Source organism: Indicator indicator, chromosome 14 (assembly GCF_027791375.1).
Source record: "Indicator indicator isolate 239-I01 chromosome 14, UM_Iind_1.1, whole genome shotgun sequence".
NCBI classification, from domain to species: domain Eukaryota; kingdom Metazoa; phylum Chordata; class Aves; order Piciformes; family Indicatoridae; genus Indicator; species Indicator indicator.
In genome coordinates, this window is record NC_072023.1 from 9,723,611 (window position 1) to 9,738,629 (window position 15,019).

The 15,019-nt window shown below is 41.3% G+C and overlaps 1 protein-coding gene across 1 annotated transcript in view; it reads left to right on the top strand.

Moving 5' to 3' along the window:
* The window catches only part of RBFOX2 (RNA binding fox-1 homolog 2), a 168,004-nt gene that overhangs the window by 141,430 nt on the left and 11,555 nt on the right, over positions 1-15,019 (top strand). The window contains exons 6-10 of the mRNA XM_054386856.1: positions 4,516-4,608; positions 7,402-7,462; positions 9,731-9,784; positions 9,919-10,011; positions 11,131-11,263. Of these exons, the coding sequence (XP_054242831.1) occupies positions 4,516-4,608; positions 7,402-7,462; positions 9,731-9,784; positions 9,919-10,011; positions 11,131-11,263 (434 nt within the window). The remainder of the gene's footprint in view (positions 1-4,515; positions 4,609-7,401; positions 7,463-9,730; positions 9,785-9,918; positions 10,012-11,130; positions 11,264-15,019) is intronic.

Consider the following 15,019-nt stretch of genomic DNA (forward strand, 5'->3'; position numbering starts at 1 on the left):
CTGGGAAGCCCAGTGCTGGCTGGGCTCCCACCATATACTCCCAGCCTCTGCCCCCTCTTCAGTTTTGCAGGAAGGATTGGCTGTGGAGCTACTAAACAAACTGGACTGGGGCAATAATCCAGCCTAAAAATAGCCCGTCAGGGTATTTCTCAAGATATAATTTGGTTTTTTTTAGCCAGATTAATTCTTGCATCTGATTCACCAGGTTGCATGGATGCTTTATGCCAACGCACCTTAATGCACTCAAGGTGCACCGTGAGGGCAAGGGGGAAGTGGAAGAGCTGCTGCAATTGTGGCAACTTGGTTTCTGCTGATTCCCTCATTGTTCTAAAGCCTGTGTTTCTGTTTGTAACTGTAACAATGTGTTTCTGAATTTTTGTGCTGTTTGATGCATTTGGTCCTGCTCATCTCAGGTGGATTATAGCTGAAACCTTCCTACTCTCTCCATATGCCTTGGAAACAGGTAGCCCAAGCTGCTGTATCCTTGGCCATTTTTTCAGGGTTCCAAAAGTTTATTATGGAAATAAGGGGATATGAAAAAAGATTCCCCCTAAAAAAAAACCCAACTTGGTTAAAAACAAGCAGAGCAGCAGATGACGGCAAGGCCGGTTGCTGGCTGCGTGCTCCAGTGGTACAAGACAAAGACGCTGCTGCTGAGGTGACTGGTTAAACTCCATGACAAACAAAGGGTTAACAATGCATGGATTTCAGGGGGCTTCTGTTTTAATTTCCTTTGGTTTTATTTTATTTTTAAATTTATTTTTATTTTATTTTACTTTATTTTTCTGTTGTTGTTTTTTTGTTTAATTTCTGTGTTCTGGCCACACCCAGGAGAACCGTCTGCTTTTGATTTCTCCCTTTACGGTTACATGGTAAATTTTCTTTCTCATTCTTCAGAGATGGCAACGTTCAAGTACTCTCTCTATATATACATTTTTTTTTTTCACTGCTCATCATGTTGCTTGTTATTTATTGCAGAGTCTGAGGCCAGACTAAAAGGGTGACAGTTACTCGGTCTCTTCAGGCCCTTTGAAAAAACCTTTGGGCAAAAAGGGCTTAGTCTGGCACTGCAAATTACTTATCAGTCCTAAAAATGTTTGCTGGGTACACTGAGGCTTAAACTTATTTTCTGCTTTGAAGAAGTTCTTGGCAGTTGCAGATGGAGAGGAATTGTTGAAAATTTCAGCCGTGTTACCATAACAGCATTATTAAACCCAAGCTATTTGTATAAACTAAATTTTAGAAACAATAAGCCTTTTTTATTTTTAACCCAAGATTGTGTCTTCCTTCCTCTGGCTCCATGCTTACTGCTATGGAGCAAACCTGTACCTGCTGTACAAAGCTAAGCTGGTAAATATTGGACATCTGCCACTTCTTTCTTTTTTTTTTCCCTTTTGTTTTTTTCAAGGGCAAGACAACCTTGGGAGGGAAGACTGAGAATTGTTTGTTGTATCTTTATTTAGGTACAAATTAATCCCTATTCTTTACAGGTCATCTGTGAGAAGGAATTAAAAATATCTGTATGTGTATATGTATATATAATTGCTAAGTTTTAAACTTATAATAAAAATGTCAAGTGTGGCTTACCTATTTTTTCTAACAAAAATTTGAATGATTAAGAGATGCATTGAGAAGAAAAAGCAAGGAGGGACAAATGATGACACTGACACAGTCAACTATGTAAAGCATTAATTCAGCACTGGTATTAAATGGCTTGCAACAGAGAGCTGCACAAATGAAGGACTGATCTGTCAGTAAACCAAAAAAAAATTGTGGTTAAGTAGTTATGCTGTTCAGAATCAGATTAATTCTGTTTTAGTTCACATTGTTAATTATTTACATAGTCTGCATGTGGATTGTGCCCTGCCTTGAGTTAACTTATTTAGAATATTGAAGATTCCTGTTCAGTTTAAAGATATTTAGTGATAATGTGGTTTTTAAAATCCCATGCAGACTTCACTAATTGCAAACAAATGTGAATTAAAATAGTCTTAGTTTGATTCCAGCTTGCACAGATTAATGTCTGAAAAATTACCTTCCCTCTGCTCTCTAGCTTTCAGTTGACATCATCACTGAAGACATAAATTTCGTTCAGTCTCCACAGGCTTGTCTAGAACAAAGAGAAATTTTAATGTGAAATGGGAAATAGAGGATCTTACTGCAGTCTTTACCTCCCCTCCTTCCCCAGCCCTTTAAAGATGCTTTTTCCCCATTATATAGAAACAGAGGGAAAGGTGTTGCTCTGTTTCTCAATTGTGCCTTTCTCTGTAGGGGGTCTTTGAAGCAGACACAATACCCTATGCCTTCATAATCAGCTTTGTTATACCCTCTGCATTCCCCAGCCTGGTTCCCTGCAACATATTTGAGAGTTATGTGCAATTGGGCTGTTTTAATCCCCTGTCTCTTGTAGCTTAAATTTTAGTTCATTTAAACAGAAAACTTCTGTTCTGGAAAAAAAAAAAAAGCATTGCTTTGTTAATTTTTCATTTATAGCTGGAGAAGTGAAATTATCTGAACCTTTATATTACTGAATTGGTGCCCAAAGGAATGCTGTCGTTGATCTCAACATTGCAGTGCTTGGCTAAGTTCTTTTACAATTGCCATTTAGGAGGGAAAAAAGAACAAAGGAAAAAAAGAAAAAGAAAAAAAAAGCAACACAAACACCACCACCAAAAAGAAAAGAAAACATACCTCTGCATTTTACACAGTATGCAGTTTTGTGCTGGAAACTTTGTTGTGGATTATAAAGGCCAGCATGTGCAGAAGGCTTGAGCTTTTTAAGATTAGTGTTGTAAGGACCTTTAAAAAGCACTTGAAGAGTGATGGTTTGCTTGTGTCTGGCTGCTAACAGTGCTTAGAAATTAAGATGCTATTTTTTGGGGGAGGTCCAGTCCCTGTCAACCTCAAGGTGCCTGGAGAGAGCTGTGAGGCTAGCATGCCCTTTCCCTGGCAAGGCATAGCTTTAGATCATTCACATCACCTTGCCCCTCCAGTTAGTATCAGGAATTTCCATTGCAACAAATGCAATCTTTGTTCTTCCTGCCCCTGAGGGTATTTGAGCCAGCAGAGATTACTCTCTCTATGCTAAACCTGTATTTGCTTTAGACCAAGCCACAGGAGCCAGTTGCTTCTGTTCTTAAAATACCCTAAAAGCAAAATACAAGAAAGTTTGCTCCTGCTCTCTGTAATGGCATGAAGAATATTTCATCACAGTTGACTCTAGTAAGATACTATTTGTTACTAGTTAAAATCCGAATTCCTTTAGCTACATTGGCTCCATTTCAGTGTCAGTATGCTTGTCTCCATGGAAGGAAGCATGATCCCTTACTGTGCCCTGTTACATGACTGCACGAGTTGGCAGCAGCATGCGCATGTAGGACAGGTGTGTTGCATGTGCCTTCATGGATGCCCTAAACCCCAATTTGTTGAGGTAAAGGGATGTTTTAATAGTCCTTGAGCCTTTGTGGCTGCTCCAAGGAGGACATACCAGTTTCTTGTCAAATGTCACAGTCTCTCTAGGCAGAGTTTTGTTTCCATCCACAATGCAGAGATTGCCATCTTGGAACAAAACCAAGTAAGATGGCTAGCAGGGGTAGAGAGAGGTAGCAGTGAGTCAGCAGTGTGAAATAAAACCTACCTTTACCAACAAATCAGTGTTAAGGTATTGAGATGTATGCTCGAGTCCAACACTTCCATTAGGAAAATTTTTAAGCTAGAATATATGATACACTAAATCTTTGCCTGTTTATTTGATGGTGCCACCCAGAAGCCCTGCTTACTTTCAGGGCTCCATGCATTATTAGGGAAATTACAGGCATAGGAGTAGACATGCACTGTGCCCCGAAGAGTTTACAAGGGATGCTTTACACAGCCCTTCCTCTCAACAGCTTTCTAAGGTAGGTAATTATTATTATCTCCATTTTACAGGCAATGAAAAGTGAGGTTCAGTGTTTGATTTGCCCAAACCTTCGCAGAATTCCCGGTGCCAGGCGTGATCTCAGCTCGCCACTTGCTCTCAGAGCAGTTTTTCAAGAGAATGAAGTGCTGCTCAGTGTTGACATCCTGTGCTGTGTTTGGGGTGGGCGAGGGCTCCTGCAAAGCATGTGCACTGATGAGCAGAGGGGATAGGAGCCCTGCTCGAGCTTTAACCAGCTTGCCTGTGTCAGAGCAGGGTTTAATGGTATTAAACAAACAAACAGAACAACCCCCAAAAAAAAATTCTCGAGTAACTTTGTACTTCTTTTTTGGTCTGGCCTCAATTGCTTTTATGTTTTCTCTTTTTTTTTTTTTTAATTACTCTTATTATTCTTATGATTACAGTTCCTTTATTTTATCAAATTTAATTTCTTTCATTTATGAAACATGCATGAACCAACAATGTGACTCTAGGAGGTTATTGCTGAGTTGTGCTGATGTCGATTTCATACTGTGATATTTTTTCTCTATTTACCTAGAGATCAGTATTTCAATATATAACGATGTGCATGTTTTCCCCCCTTCTCCCGCTGCATGCAGGGATTCGGGTTCGTAACTTTCGAGAATAGTGCTGATGCAGACAGGGCCAGGGAGAAATTACACGGCACCGTGGTAGAGGGCCGTAAAATCGAGGTGCATGTCTTCAGTAATTCAATTTCTTCTTTATATTTATTCTTTTGATTTCTTTTTGTGTCTTGCCTCACTTATTTCACATTTGGATCCCAGTCTTGTGTGTGCGTGTGTGTTTGTGTCTGTGTCTTTCACCTCCCTGCACTGAAATGTATAAAAAGTTTACACCCCTTATGGAATATTTTTATTGTTGTTTTGGGTATTTTTATCTTTTCTTTCTTCTTTTATTAAGTTATTTGGTGTTTTTGTTTTTTTTTTTTCCCCAGTCACTCCAAATTTTTGCCCTTCTGCTGTCTTGATTTTTCCTTTGCTTCAGTTTGCGAGGCTCCGATTTCCTGTTACCAGGCCTGAACAAAACTAACTGAAAGAGTACTGTCCAACTTCTAACTCTGTGTCCAAAAAAGAAAGCAGGGGGCCAGCCAGTATCCTCTCTTTCCTATGAGGCCAGTTCTCCTCCACCCAAGTGTGAGATGATGCCCTTGGTGGGAAGGGATGGGAGAAATGGGGCAGAAGCCCTGAAGGGACTGTGCTATACACACTGCTGGTTTCTTGACCTGCCTGCTGTCAAGAGTCAGCCTGGTGAAAGCTAATCCTTAATGTTTCTAGCTCTCACCACAGGGGGTTAAAGGGTTAATGTTGCTGGCTAATATGGCCATGTATCGGGCATGCCTGGTATTGACCAGTTTGGTGTTCCACTGTGCTGAAGGCTAACTGGCATCTTCCCTCCCTCTCTCCCTCCCTACCTCCCTCTTTCTTAAAAAAAAAAAAAAAAAAAAAAAAAAAGAAGTAAAAATACTGAAACAAAAAAGCCGCCGTTTTTGAGTAAGATGTCTGCATATTTTGCTTTTTTTGTTTTGTTTTGTTTTGTTTTTTTATTTCCCTTTTCGATGGTTTAGCGTTTAGGGCCCTTCACTTGACTCACTCTTTCCATGGTAACTATACACAATGCTGGCGATGGTACGAGTTGGCGGTAAGTGAAACAAAAGCGCTAGAGAAGAAGCTTTTTTTCCTTCTTTATTTTTTATTTTTTAATTTGATTTTTCTTAAAATTGCAAAAAAAAATTAAGAAAGAAAAAAAAATCCATCTGCCATCTCACATTAACACTACGAAATGTGATTTGACTTGTTGTCCCCACCCACCTCCTTCCCTTTTCTCCCCCTTTTATTTTCAATGCTGTTGAGTAATGCCGCCTGGACTTTGGATGTACATTATTGTTTTGTAGCAGTCTGAGCTGTTTGATTACTGACTTCATGGTGATTTCCCCTTGCACATCTTACTCAGAGTTACTGAACTCCAGTTTGGCTGGTTTTTATTAATGCACCCATTTCCTCTCTCTTTTCTGCCCCTTCTTTCTGCTGCTCTCTTTGAGACCTGTTTGTAGCTGTTACTGTTTGTTTTCCTCTTTTTCTTTCTCTATCTACTCCCTCCCCCCTGGTTTATTTGGTTAAATGCAGCTGTTGATCTCTTGCTGACTGGTGGTTTCTGATCGGTTCTGGCAATTTTTCCTTTAAGTGCTTGTGTTGCACTTTGCTGTAGCAGCTGATTTCAGGCACTCGCTCCATCTTAATGATTGTCTGTGAGACCCTATCTCCTTTCTCCTCCTCCCCTCCCCACCCCCTGAATCAATTGTGGTTGTGTTTTTTTTTTTTTTTCTTTCTTTTATCTGTGTGTGTTTAACTGCATGCTCTCAGTCTCATCATTGTTGTTTCCCATTCTTTCTTTTTAAATGTGTAATGTTTCTATTGTTTGGGGGCTGAAATGAGAGTAAAATGTAGTTTCCAGACTCCCCACCCTGCATAAGCTCACCATCCATAAATCTCAAGTACCCAAGGCAGCTTTTATTTTTATATCATTTTTTTTTTCTTCTACACCCTGAACTCAATTCCCGTTTGGCATAGGTTTTGATAAATTATTGCGGTTGTACAAAGACTTCACCCTCCTTGCAAGAACTTTGAGGCTGTCTGACACGGGGCTGCAGTAACTTGGCTTCCAAACTGGTCCATCTTTTCTTTATCAGCACCATCTCTGTGGTAACACCCCACTTGCTTGAGCAATCAAACTGCTTGAAACTACACAGAGCTCTGTAAAGAGGGTGGAGGACACTATAAAATTAAAAAAAGACCTAAGTGTATTGCTATGTATTTTTTCTTTTTGCTCCATGAGACTGGTGACAAGGAAACAATAATTTGGAAAAAGATCTGAAAATTATGAGGAGGAAGTTGGTGAATATAGACAGTCCAGAAGCTTGATGGTGTTCAGAAATCTTCTCAACCTGTAGAAGGTCAAATCTAAAGCTGATGGACTCCAAGTAGCCTTTTTCTATGTAAAAAGTAAGCCTGCCAGTAACCTGCTGGGCCTCAGTCTCAGTGGTGAGCTTGAGAAACAAGTCAGCTTGTCTGTCACCTGGTTCAATTCCCTTGTCCTAGGCTGCAGAAATTATTGCTGCCTCTTGAACAGAGCCTGGACAAAACCTCCAACATTTTGCCCTTTTGATCCATGAGCTGAAAATAAGCACGTGGTGTGGTGGTGGAGAATCTGCACTTGACTCTCACTGGCCTTTTGTTTAATGCATAGTTTTAAAATGCCATGTTTAGCTTAACTTTTATAATTAAATGGCAACTGTTAAAAGTAATTTAAAGATTGCATTTTTATAAAATTAGTTTAATTTTTTTTTCGCTGAGAGAAGTATAATGTGTGTGTGTGTGTGTGTGTGTTTTACTGGAGAGTTTTCCACCATTTTCCCTAACGTCCTGTGCTTCCTTCCCTCTCCTCCCCCTTCCCTTTCTTACTTTTAGGTTAACAACGCCACTGCACGAGTGATGACCAATAAGAAGATGGTCACACCTTACGCAAATGGTAAGAGAGACTGTTTGTACTAATGATGACCTGAAAAGTTGGAAGACAGGCAGAAGGGAAGAGGCATCACCTCTCCTCAGGACCAAAACAGACCCCAAAAGAAACAACAAAACCCCATAAACACTAATTTATAGCATTATCCTTCAGTATGACCCTCAAGGATTTATGGAGGAATACCATTATACAGATGGAAAAGTAGGAAGAGATAGGAGTGGTGACATGTCTAACATGGCCAAGCTGGGTAAAGAAACCAAGCCCTGATGGATTGCCTGCCATTTACTGCAAGCTGATGCTGTGCAGTGGGATGTGCAGTACTCCTGAATCTCATTGCCATCATTTAGAAACTTACATAATTGGATGTACTTCAGTTTAAGTTCTAACCGTAAAAGTGCATCTGTCCCCAAGCAACCAGGAGTACAGAGGCATTGCACTGCTTGTGTGCTTGCTGTTTGTTATAGACTGTGCCTGTGCTCAGTCGTTTTCCAGTGAGCCTGAATAGAGAAAGACAGAGTTGTTTGGATAATGAAGAATTATGTTTTGTCAGGATATCTTGGTGGTTCTGTCTGTGCAGTAATTTTGTTGCATAGGCATATATAGCATAAAAAGTCATCCTTCCCTCAACAGAACTAAATACTGAGATTTCAAATCTCAGTCTTTGTCCTGAAACAGCAAAAATGTTCTTCTTGGTCTGAAAATGTTCCCAAACAGCTACAAAAAATCAGGGGGCTACATACAGGTAGTTGCTAGTGCGAGAATCCATTTTGGTTACAATGTAAGACTTGTAAGTTAGAAGATACAAATTTTATTTGTGGCTCTTGGCAGATAAATCTTAGAGTGATTATAGAGCTGGGGAAACAGGGACAAGCAGAAAGACTGGGGTTCTGAGTTTGTGTCTGAAAGGAACCAGGAAATTTTGTAGCAAAAGGCAATGTAGCTATGTTGTGTTGTCCTGAAACAAGGGCAGAAAATGCATATGACTGGTCAAAATTTAGCTTGCTGGAGAAACCCTGATAATAGGCAGGAATATGTTGCTTTCACAATCAGCAATTTAAAGGCAGTTTTAAAGCTATGGAAATGCGTTTAGTATTAGGCCAGTCTTAAGGCACACCCACGAGCAGTAGTATGACTAAGTTTGAGGGTTGCTCTTAGTTCTCTCATTGCTACCACTCGAGTATTTTGCCATCAGGATGGGCAGCACAGCAGCAGTGCACCCAGGTTTGCAGAGGAAGCATGCATTGCATCTCTCATTGATGCTCTGCCAGCAGATGAAGGGTTGCTGTTGATGGGCTGCAGTTCACAAAGTTGTTCATATGGTTTCTAGTCTGGTTAGTCATGTTGAAGTGTAGTAAGTGCATCAAGACTCCGAGAGACAGGGGAAGGGTATGGATTTTTTTAAAAATCAAAAAGCCTCTATGATTGCAAGTTGAACAACTGAGAGCTTTCCTGAAAGGAATGCTTTGTGGAAGCCAGCTCACATCATGTTGTTAGCTTTATACCCGTTCTCTCCTGTGATAGGATGGGGGTGGAAAGACAGATTCCTGGATTTGTCTGGAAATGGGTTCCTCCTCTCATACATGACTCATAACTTCTTTAAGGGCTGTTCTCCTGTAGGCTTCATGTTGATGATTTGCAGTTCTGCCAGCTATCCAGATAAAATGAAAATCAGTTTGTTGGGAAGGCTTCCACCTGAAAAGCAGTGTAAAGAGGACAGGAAATACTAAAGTAACAGAGAGGAGAAACTGAGATGAATAGACTAGATTGCTCTTCTGCACTATCTATGTGTAATTCAGTTAGCAACGTAATTCAGTGTTGCTTTTTAGCAGATTTCTAGTGAATAAGACAGAAGGATGCTTTGAGAATTTAAGGCTGTAAGTTGCCCAGGGTGGCAGTCTGCACTGGTGGCGTTAGAGAGGTTTTGGATCCGCAGCATACCCAGTGAAAGCAGGGAGCAGCTGGAGGAGCTGACATCAAGGGTCATGCAGGGAACAGAGGGTGGCAGGGCACTTGAGAGGTAGTTGGCATTCCCTCAGCCTTTGCTGTGCTGCGGATCATCTAATGTTTTGCTGTTCCCTCTGATACAGCAACCTGACGTTAGAAAAAGGCAGTTGGCCTCCATCTACACCAAGGGGGACTGAGGCGAAGCAGAAATTGGAAAGAGCTGTGCATGTGAAGCTGGGGCGCATGCAAGAGACTGTTTCCCCTACCCACGCTGCCCGCTCCTTCTCTTGGTGTAGATTTTGGCATTCACTGCAGTCTTTGTTGTTTCAGGTTGGAAGTTGAGTCCTGTGGTTGGAGCGGTGTACGGCCCTGAGTTATATGCAGGTAGAGCTTAAGTAGACGCTTCCACTTCTGCCATTTAACTGCAGTGGTGTTTAATGTTCTCACTCTGTTGTTTCTTTATAACCTTTTTTACATTTTGCTTTTTTGTTTGTTTTATTTTTTTTTCATTCAATTAGCATCCAGCTTTCAAGCAGATGTCTCGCTGGGCAATGACGCCGCAGTGCCCCTGTCGGGAAGGGGGGGTATTAACACTTACATTCCTTTAATCAGTAAGTAGCCCCTGCTGGCTCCCATGTTATTACTGTGCTTGAGTTAACAATGACCTATTACCCTTCTTCTCTCCAGTCTGTACAATATATACTTGAAAGAATGGGTCTCACTGGGAGTGAGTTTACCTTGAGGCAAAGTACACTGTGCAGTTGCTGTAACTTGTTCATCTGCAGTGTGTTTCTGTACTGGTGGATGGGTCTTTCTGAGTGATGAGGAGGCTGCAGAACAAGGGGAGAGTGTGTGTGAGGAATAAAACATTCCCTTGCCCCCCTTCTCCTTTTGAAATCAAAGAAACAAAACAGACAAATCTCCGAAGTACGTATTATACAAGCTGCTAAACTGTGAGTCTGCAGGGCCCCCAGTGGCATGCATCTGGACACTGGTTGGGTTGGGTTTGCACCCTGGGACTCTTTCCCTCTTGGGTATCTGTTTATTATGTGTTTACAGATGCCTCCAAGGTTTTACATCCTTTCATCATGAGTCAGTTTACTCCAGTGTAAAGCACAATAACACAGGCCCCACTATACATGGAGCCAGTCACTGGTCACACTTGTTAATTGTAGGTGGGCTCACAGTAAACTGGCACTTTATGGGAAATTTCTACTGCTGTTATATGGGATATCTTGTCTTTCAGGCTTTAAAATGAACATACAGAGGATTGGGTGGCAAAGAGTGGGAGGGGAAAGGAGGGAAGAGACTGATGTAAGTTGATGGACTTTAAGGACCTCTTGACAAATTATTTTAAAGAGCCTCTGCAGTTTTGGAAGAGCCGCCTGCTATTTTGATAGCAATTCTCTGCGCTTCTCAGACTCTAACCAGACTGCATGGCGGTGTCAAAAGGTGGGGGGATTTGTACCCTGTATGTGGTGGGTGAGGCATGCCAAAGCATTAACCTCTTGCATGCCAAACCTCTCTGCAACCCCTCTTCCCTGAAAGGCCATGGTGTAGCAGGAAGTATGTAATGGGTGCTTGCTGGGTTATAAGCATGCCCCTTTGCAGGACTGATGCAAAATGTCCCACCGCTGTGGAGCTACTGTGTCACTTTGTTTGAAGCAGGTGGTTGTTCTCTGGGGCGGAGCTTGGATCCTTTTCACCCTCCACCTTGTCTGTCTTTGCAGTTCCAGGCTTCCCCTACCCAACTGCAGCCACCACAGCAGCCGCATTTCGGGGAGCACATCTGAGGGGCCGAGGAAGGACAGTGTATGGGGCAGTCCGGGCAGTACCTCCCACAGCCATCCCTGCCTACCCAGGGTAAGCACTGGTCATGAGAGCAGAGTGCTCTGCACAACCGTGTCAAATAGCTAATAAGTTAACAAAAAATAACTAAAATTGTCTGGATGGTGAGAGTCAGGGTATTGCTAGTGCCAGAGCATTCTGCACATGGTGGCATTTAGTGGGGGCAAATCTAAATTTTTCCATGTTAAGTACTGGACTGAAACAACTTTCAATATTTGCAACAGCTTAAAATGCTGATGGATTCCTTCTCATAATTTTGCAATTTGTCTACATAGTATCCATCATCTGTTGAGCCAATATGTTATAGTGCTGCTGAGAAGGACACAAGGAGTAAAACTCTAAAATTTCTGAAAAGGTTCTGCTCTTTGCACTTCATTTGCATTTTCATACCCAGGAATAAGGAATATTATCCATTACCTTCATGCCTCACCATCTGACAGTAGGACACAGAAGAGCCAGTTACCCACAATGGATTTGCTTTCTTTGTTGGAGACGGTTTAAAAAGGTTTAAAGCAAAGATTAATCAAGTCCATTCATTTAAAGCTGGGAGTGTTTGGGATATAGGGAGAATGAAAGTCCAACATTCCTCTAACTGTTCTATGAAGCACTGGTGAATGCATGGCCTTAGCATTCTTTGCCCTCTGACTTTTCACGAGTAATACAGTGGAGCAGTTGCTGCTGTATAAAAGTATAGGGAAGTAGGTTTGTATGTGAGTTTCGTTATGGGGTTTTATTTCTCTTAAGTGTGATGGAATGACAGATAAATCAGCAAATCCCTTTCAAACTGTCTTTTTGTGTTTCTGATCTTGAGGATGCTTTATCCATATTGCTTGTCTCTGGAATTTTGTTTGCCATATTTTCAGGCAACATTTTCAGAAAGAATAGGAATAGGAATGAAATCTTGCCAGCACAGGGAATTGGACTGACCCTTTTCTTTTCTTCTAGACTAACCCGAAAAGTGAAGAACATAAATGATAAATCCTTTATTAAAAAGAGAGGTGGAAGCGGCACACATCAGTGCAAGGAGACAGCCCAATGTATTCTGGATAGGTTTGCAATACCTTCTGTAGCAGACTCTGGCCCTTTCCTTTTAGAGTCCAGTCTGATACTTAAAGTAGAGCTCCAGGAAGCAAGCTGCAGTGGTCATGTATCTGTCTAGCTTCGCTTTCCAGCAAATCTGGCAATGTTTGTATTTAATTCATTGCAAGACTTTAAATGAAACCTCTTGTCTGAACACATTGGCCTTCCAAATACAGTGTTTCTTTCAGGTTTTCAGATCCACCTCTTTTTTTGCTACCACTCCTAGTTCATCTTCTATGTCCTGTAACCATAGCCTTTGACCTGCAACTTGTATGTCTGTTGCTCTAAAAATGACCCAGTCCAGTTTTATTAGGAAGTGCTCAACAGTAAAACAGAGAAGCAAAGCTGAGTTAAGTGCTGCTGTCTAGCAGAATATTAAATACTTGCACCAGGGAAGGGGAATGAGCTCTTCACCCCTGGGAGTAACAACTGGAGTGCTCTTGAGCAGGAGGTTCTTATGAGTCACTGGCAAGGACTGTAGGCTTGTCTTTATAGATCCAGCCTGAGTCCCATATAAAAGGCTTATTTTCATTTGGATTATGGGCCAGGCTCCAATAATTATTCCCTCCAGATACTGTCTCTTGACTGTGTTTACTTTAATTATGTTGAGTTTGTTGGACCCTGCTGACTTCATGTCTTCATGGGCAGCTTACTACCCAGTAAGCATTTGCAGGACAGCAGTAAGCAAGGCAGGCTCACAAATGTTCCTAGTCCCAACCACTGGAACGTAATTAGCTAATTTTGGTGTTTATTGTCATCATAGTTTGAATCTCTACAAGGTAGTTTGTAGAGGGAGTTTGATTCCTGATGGAGTAATACAAAATGTGCTATTGAATTCCATGGTGCAGTAAGCTCTGAGGACAGCCACCACTTTATATGGGCACCACTCTATGGCACATTCCTGACACCTTACCCTGCAGCAGTTGCTTTCTTCCTGGCAAGTGGAAAGTGGACACTGTGAGAGCAGTCAGCAAGACACGAATGATCAAGACAAAATAACGTGAAAGATGACAGTAAAGCAAGCTGCAGGTTAAGTCAAACCTGGTAGGAAGAATTGGTTTTCATAAACCTTAGTGGTGTTTAAATTTTAAGTTGCAGAACTTAATGGTATCGCTGCATTTGAGAGCTTAGCAGAATTAAAGTAATAGATAATGCAGATCAATAAAAGCTCACTGGAATTGCCATACTGGATCAGACCCGAGGGCCAGTCAGGTCATAGTCATTTCAGGCAGTGTATAGTGCTTGATGCTCCAGATGAAGGCACAAGAAATCATATAGTTTTTAATAGTTTTAAAAGGCTATGATTTAGTAATGCATATGTGGAATGTACATCCCTGAGTATGGAAGGCTACTTTTACCTTAGCAATTACAAGAGGATATTGGATAGTCACCTGAGCCTGACTGGAGAATACAAATGCAACCTTCAATTTGTAACCAAAGCAGTGTTCAGCAGAAGTAAGGAGACGTCATAACCTCTGATACACAGTATGAGTAAAACCTATGCTGGAGTATTGCCCTGGTTTGCATTAGCCACGCTTTTTGAACAGAAATGCTGACAAATTGCACTTGGAACCAAAAAGTGTGAGAGTTAAGCAGTTTGAAAAAAAAAATATATCACAACTAAGTAAGCTTGATCAATTTATTTCTCAAACTATAGGGTAGTCATTGTCTTGTTCATGCTCGTTAAGTACCTATATGAAGAGTAGGCTGGCCACAGTAAAGAATAATTTAATCTAGGAGTGTAAATATATAGAGGATTCACTGACTCAAAGCCCAAAGTAGATAAAAGTCAGACTAGATATGAGGCAGTAGGGAACTTTGTGGGTTTGGAGTGGATTTTTTTCTTCCTTTTGCAACACAGTGAACTGCTGGTACCCCAAAAGGATATGATGCTGCTTTACAAAATCAGCATATTACTTTTTCTCATGGGTATGGTTTAGCTCAGCTGGTGGACTTTTTGCAGGTACCACTGAGATTTGATGGGCTGCTGGGCTGTTTCATGTTTCTGGTCAGCCCACAGAACCAGAATGGTCTCTGTGGTTCTCAAATGAAGGAATTCTGTCAGGTTTTGCTAGCATTAAGAATCATAAATATGGATATTCTAGCTTGTAAATAAACCTTGCTAAATTTCAGTCCTGGCAATCAGTGCTAGTCAAGTCCTAACTGAAGGAGAGACAAGAGGGTACATGTGTACTTGGTTGTTTGGACCCAGAAGGTCTTACTCTTACCTGTTACTAGTGTTCCTTGCAGGTTTTTGGTTTTGGTTTTGTTTTGTTTTTGTTGCTTTTGTTTTTTTTTTTTTCTGGAGAGCTCTGCTAGCATCTCTTACTGACAGGATTCTAAGTTACAGGAATAGTGGCCTGATCCAATGTGGTAATGCTTATATTCAACCAGCTGATTGTGTTCAGAGTAACTGATAAAACTGATAACCTGTTCATAAACCGACAGTCACTTCCTCTGTCATGCGTTTGCCTTTCCTGCAGGAGCAGGTGGAGTATCACTGCTAAAACTCCTGGTCCTAGATAGAGAACCCAGCAATGTAAGTCACTGCCCCAGGAGCCAAATTCTTTGTTATGTGGTTGTAAAAATACAGCTTCAACAAACATGATCTTATGGCCTGCTTCTCCCTGCTGAAGTGGCTCCCCCTTTCCTCTAACAAGGGTCTCTATCTTCATACCTGCTCCCAATGCT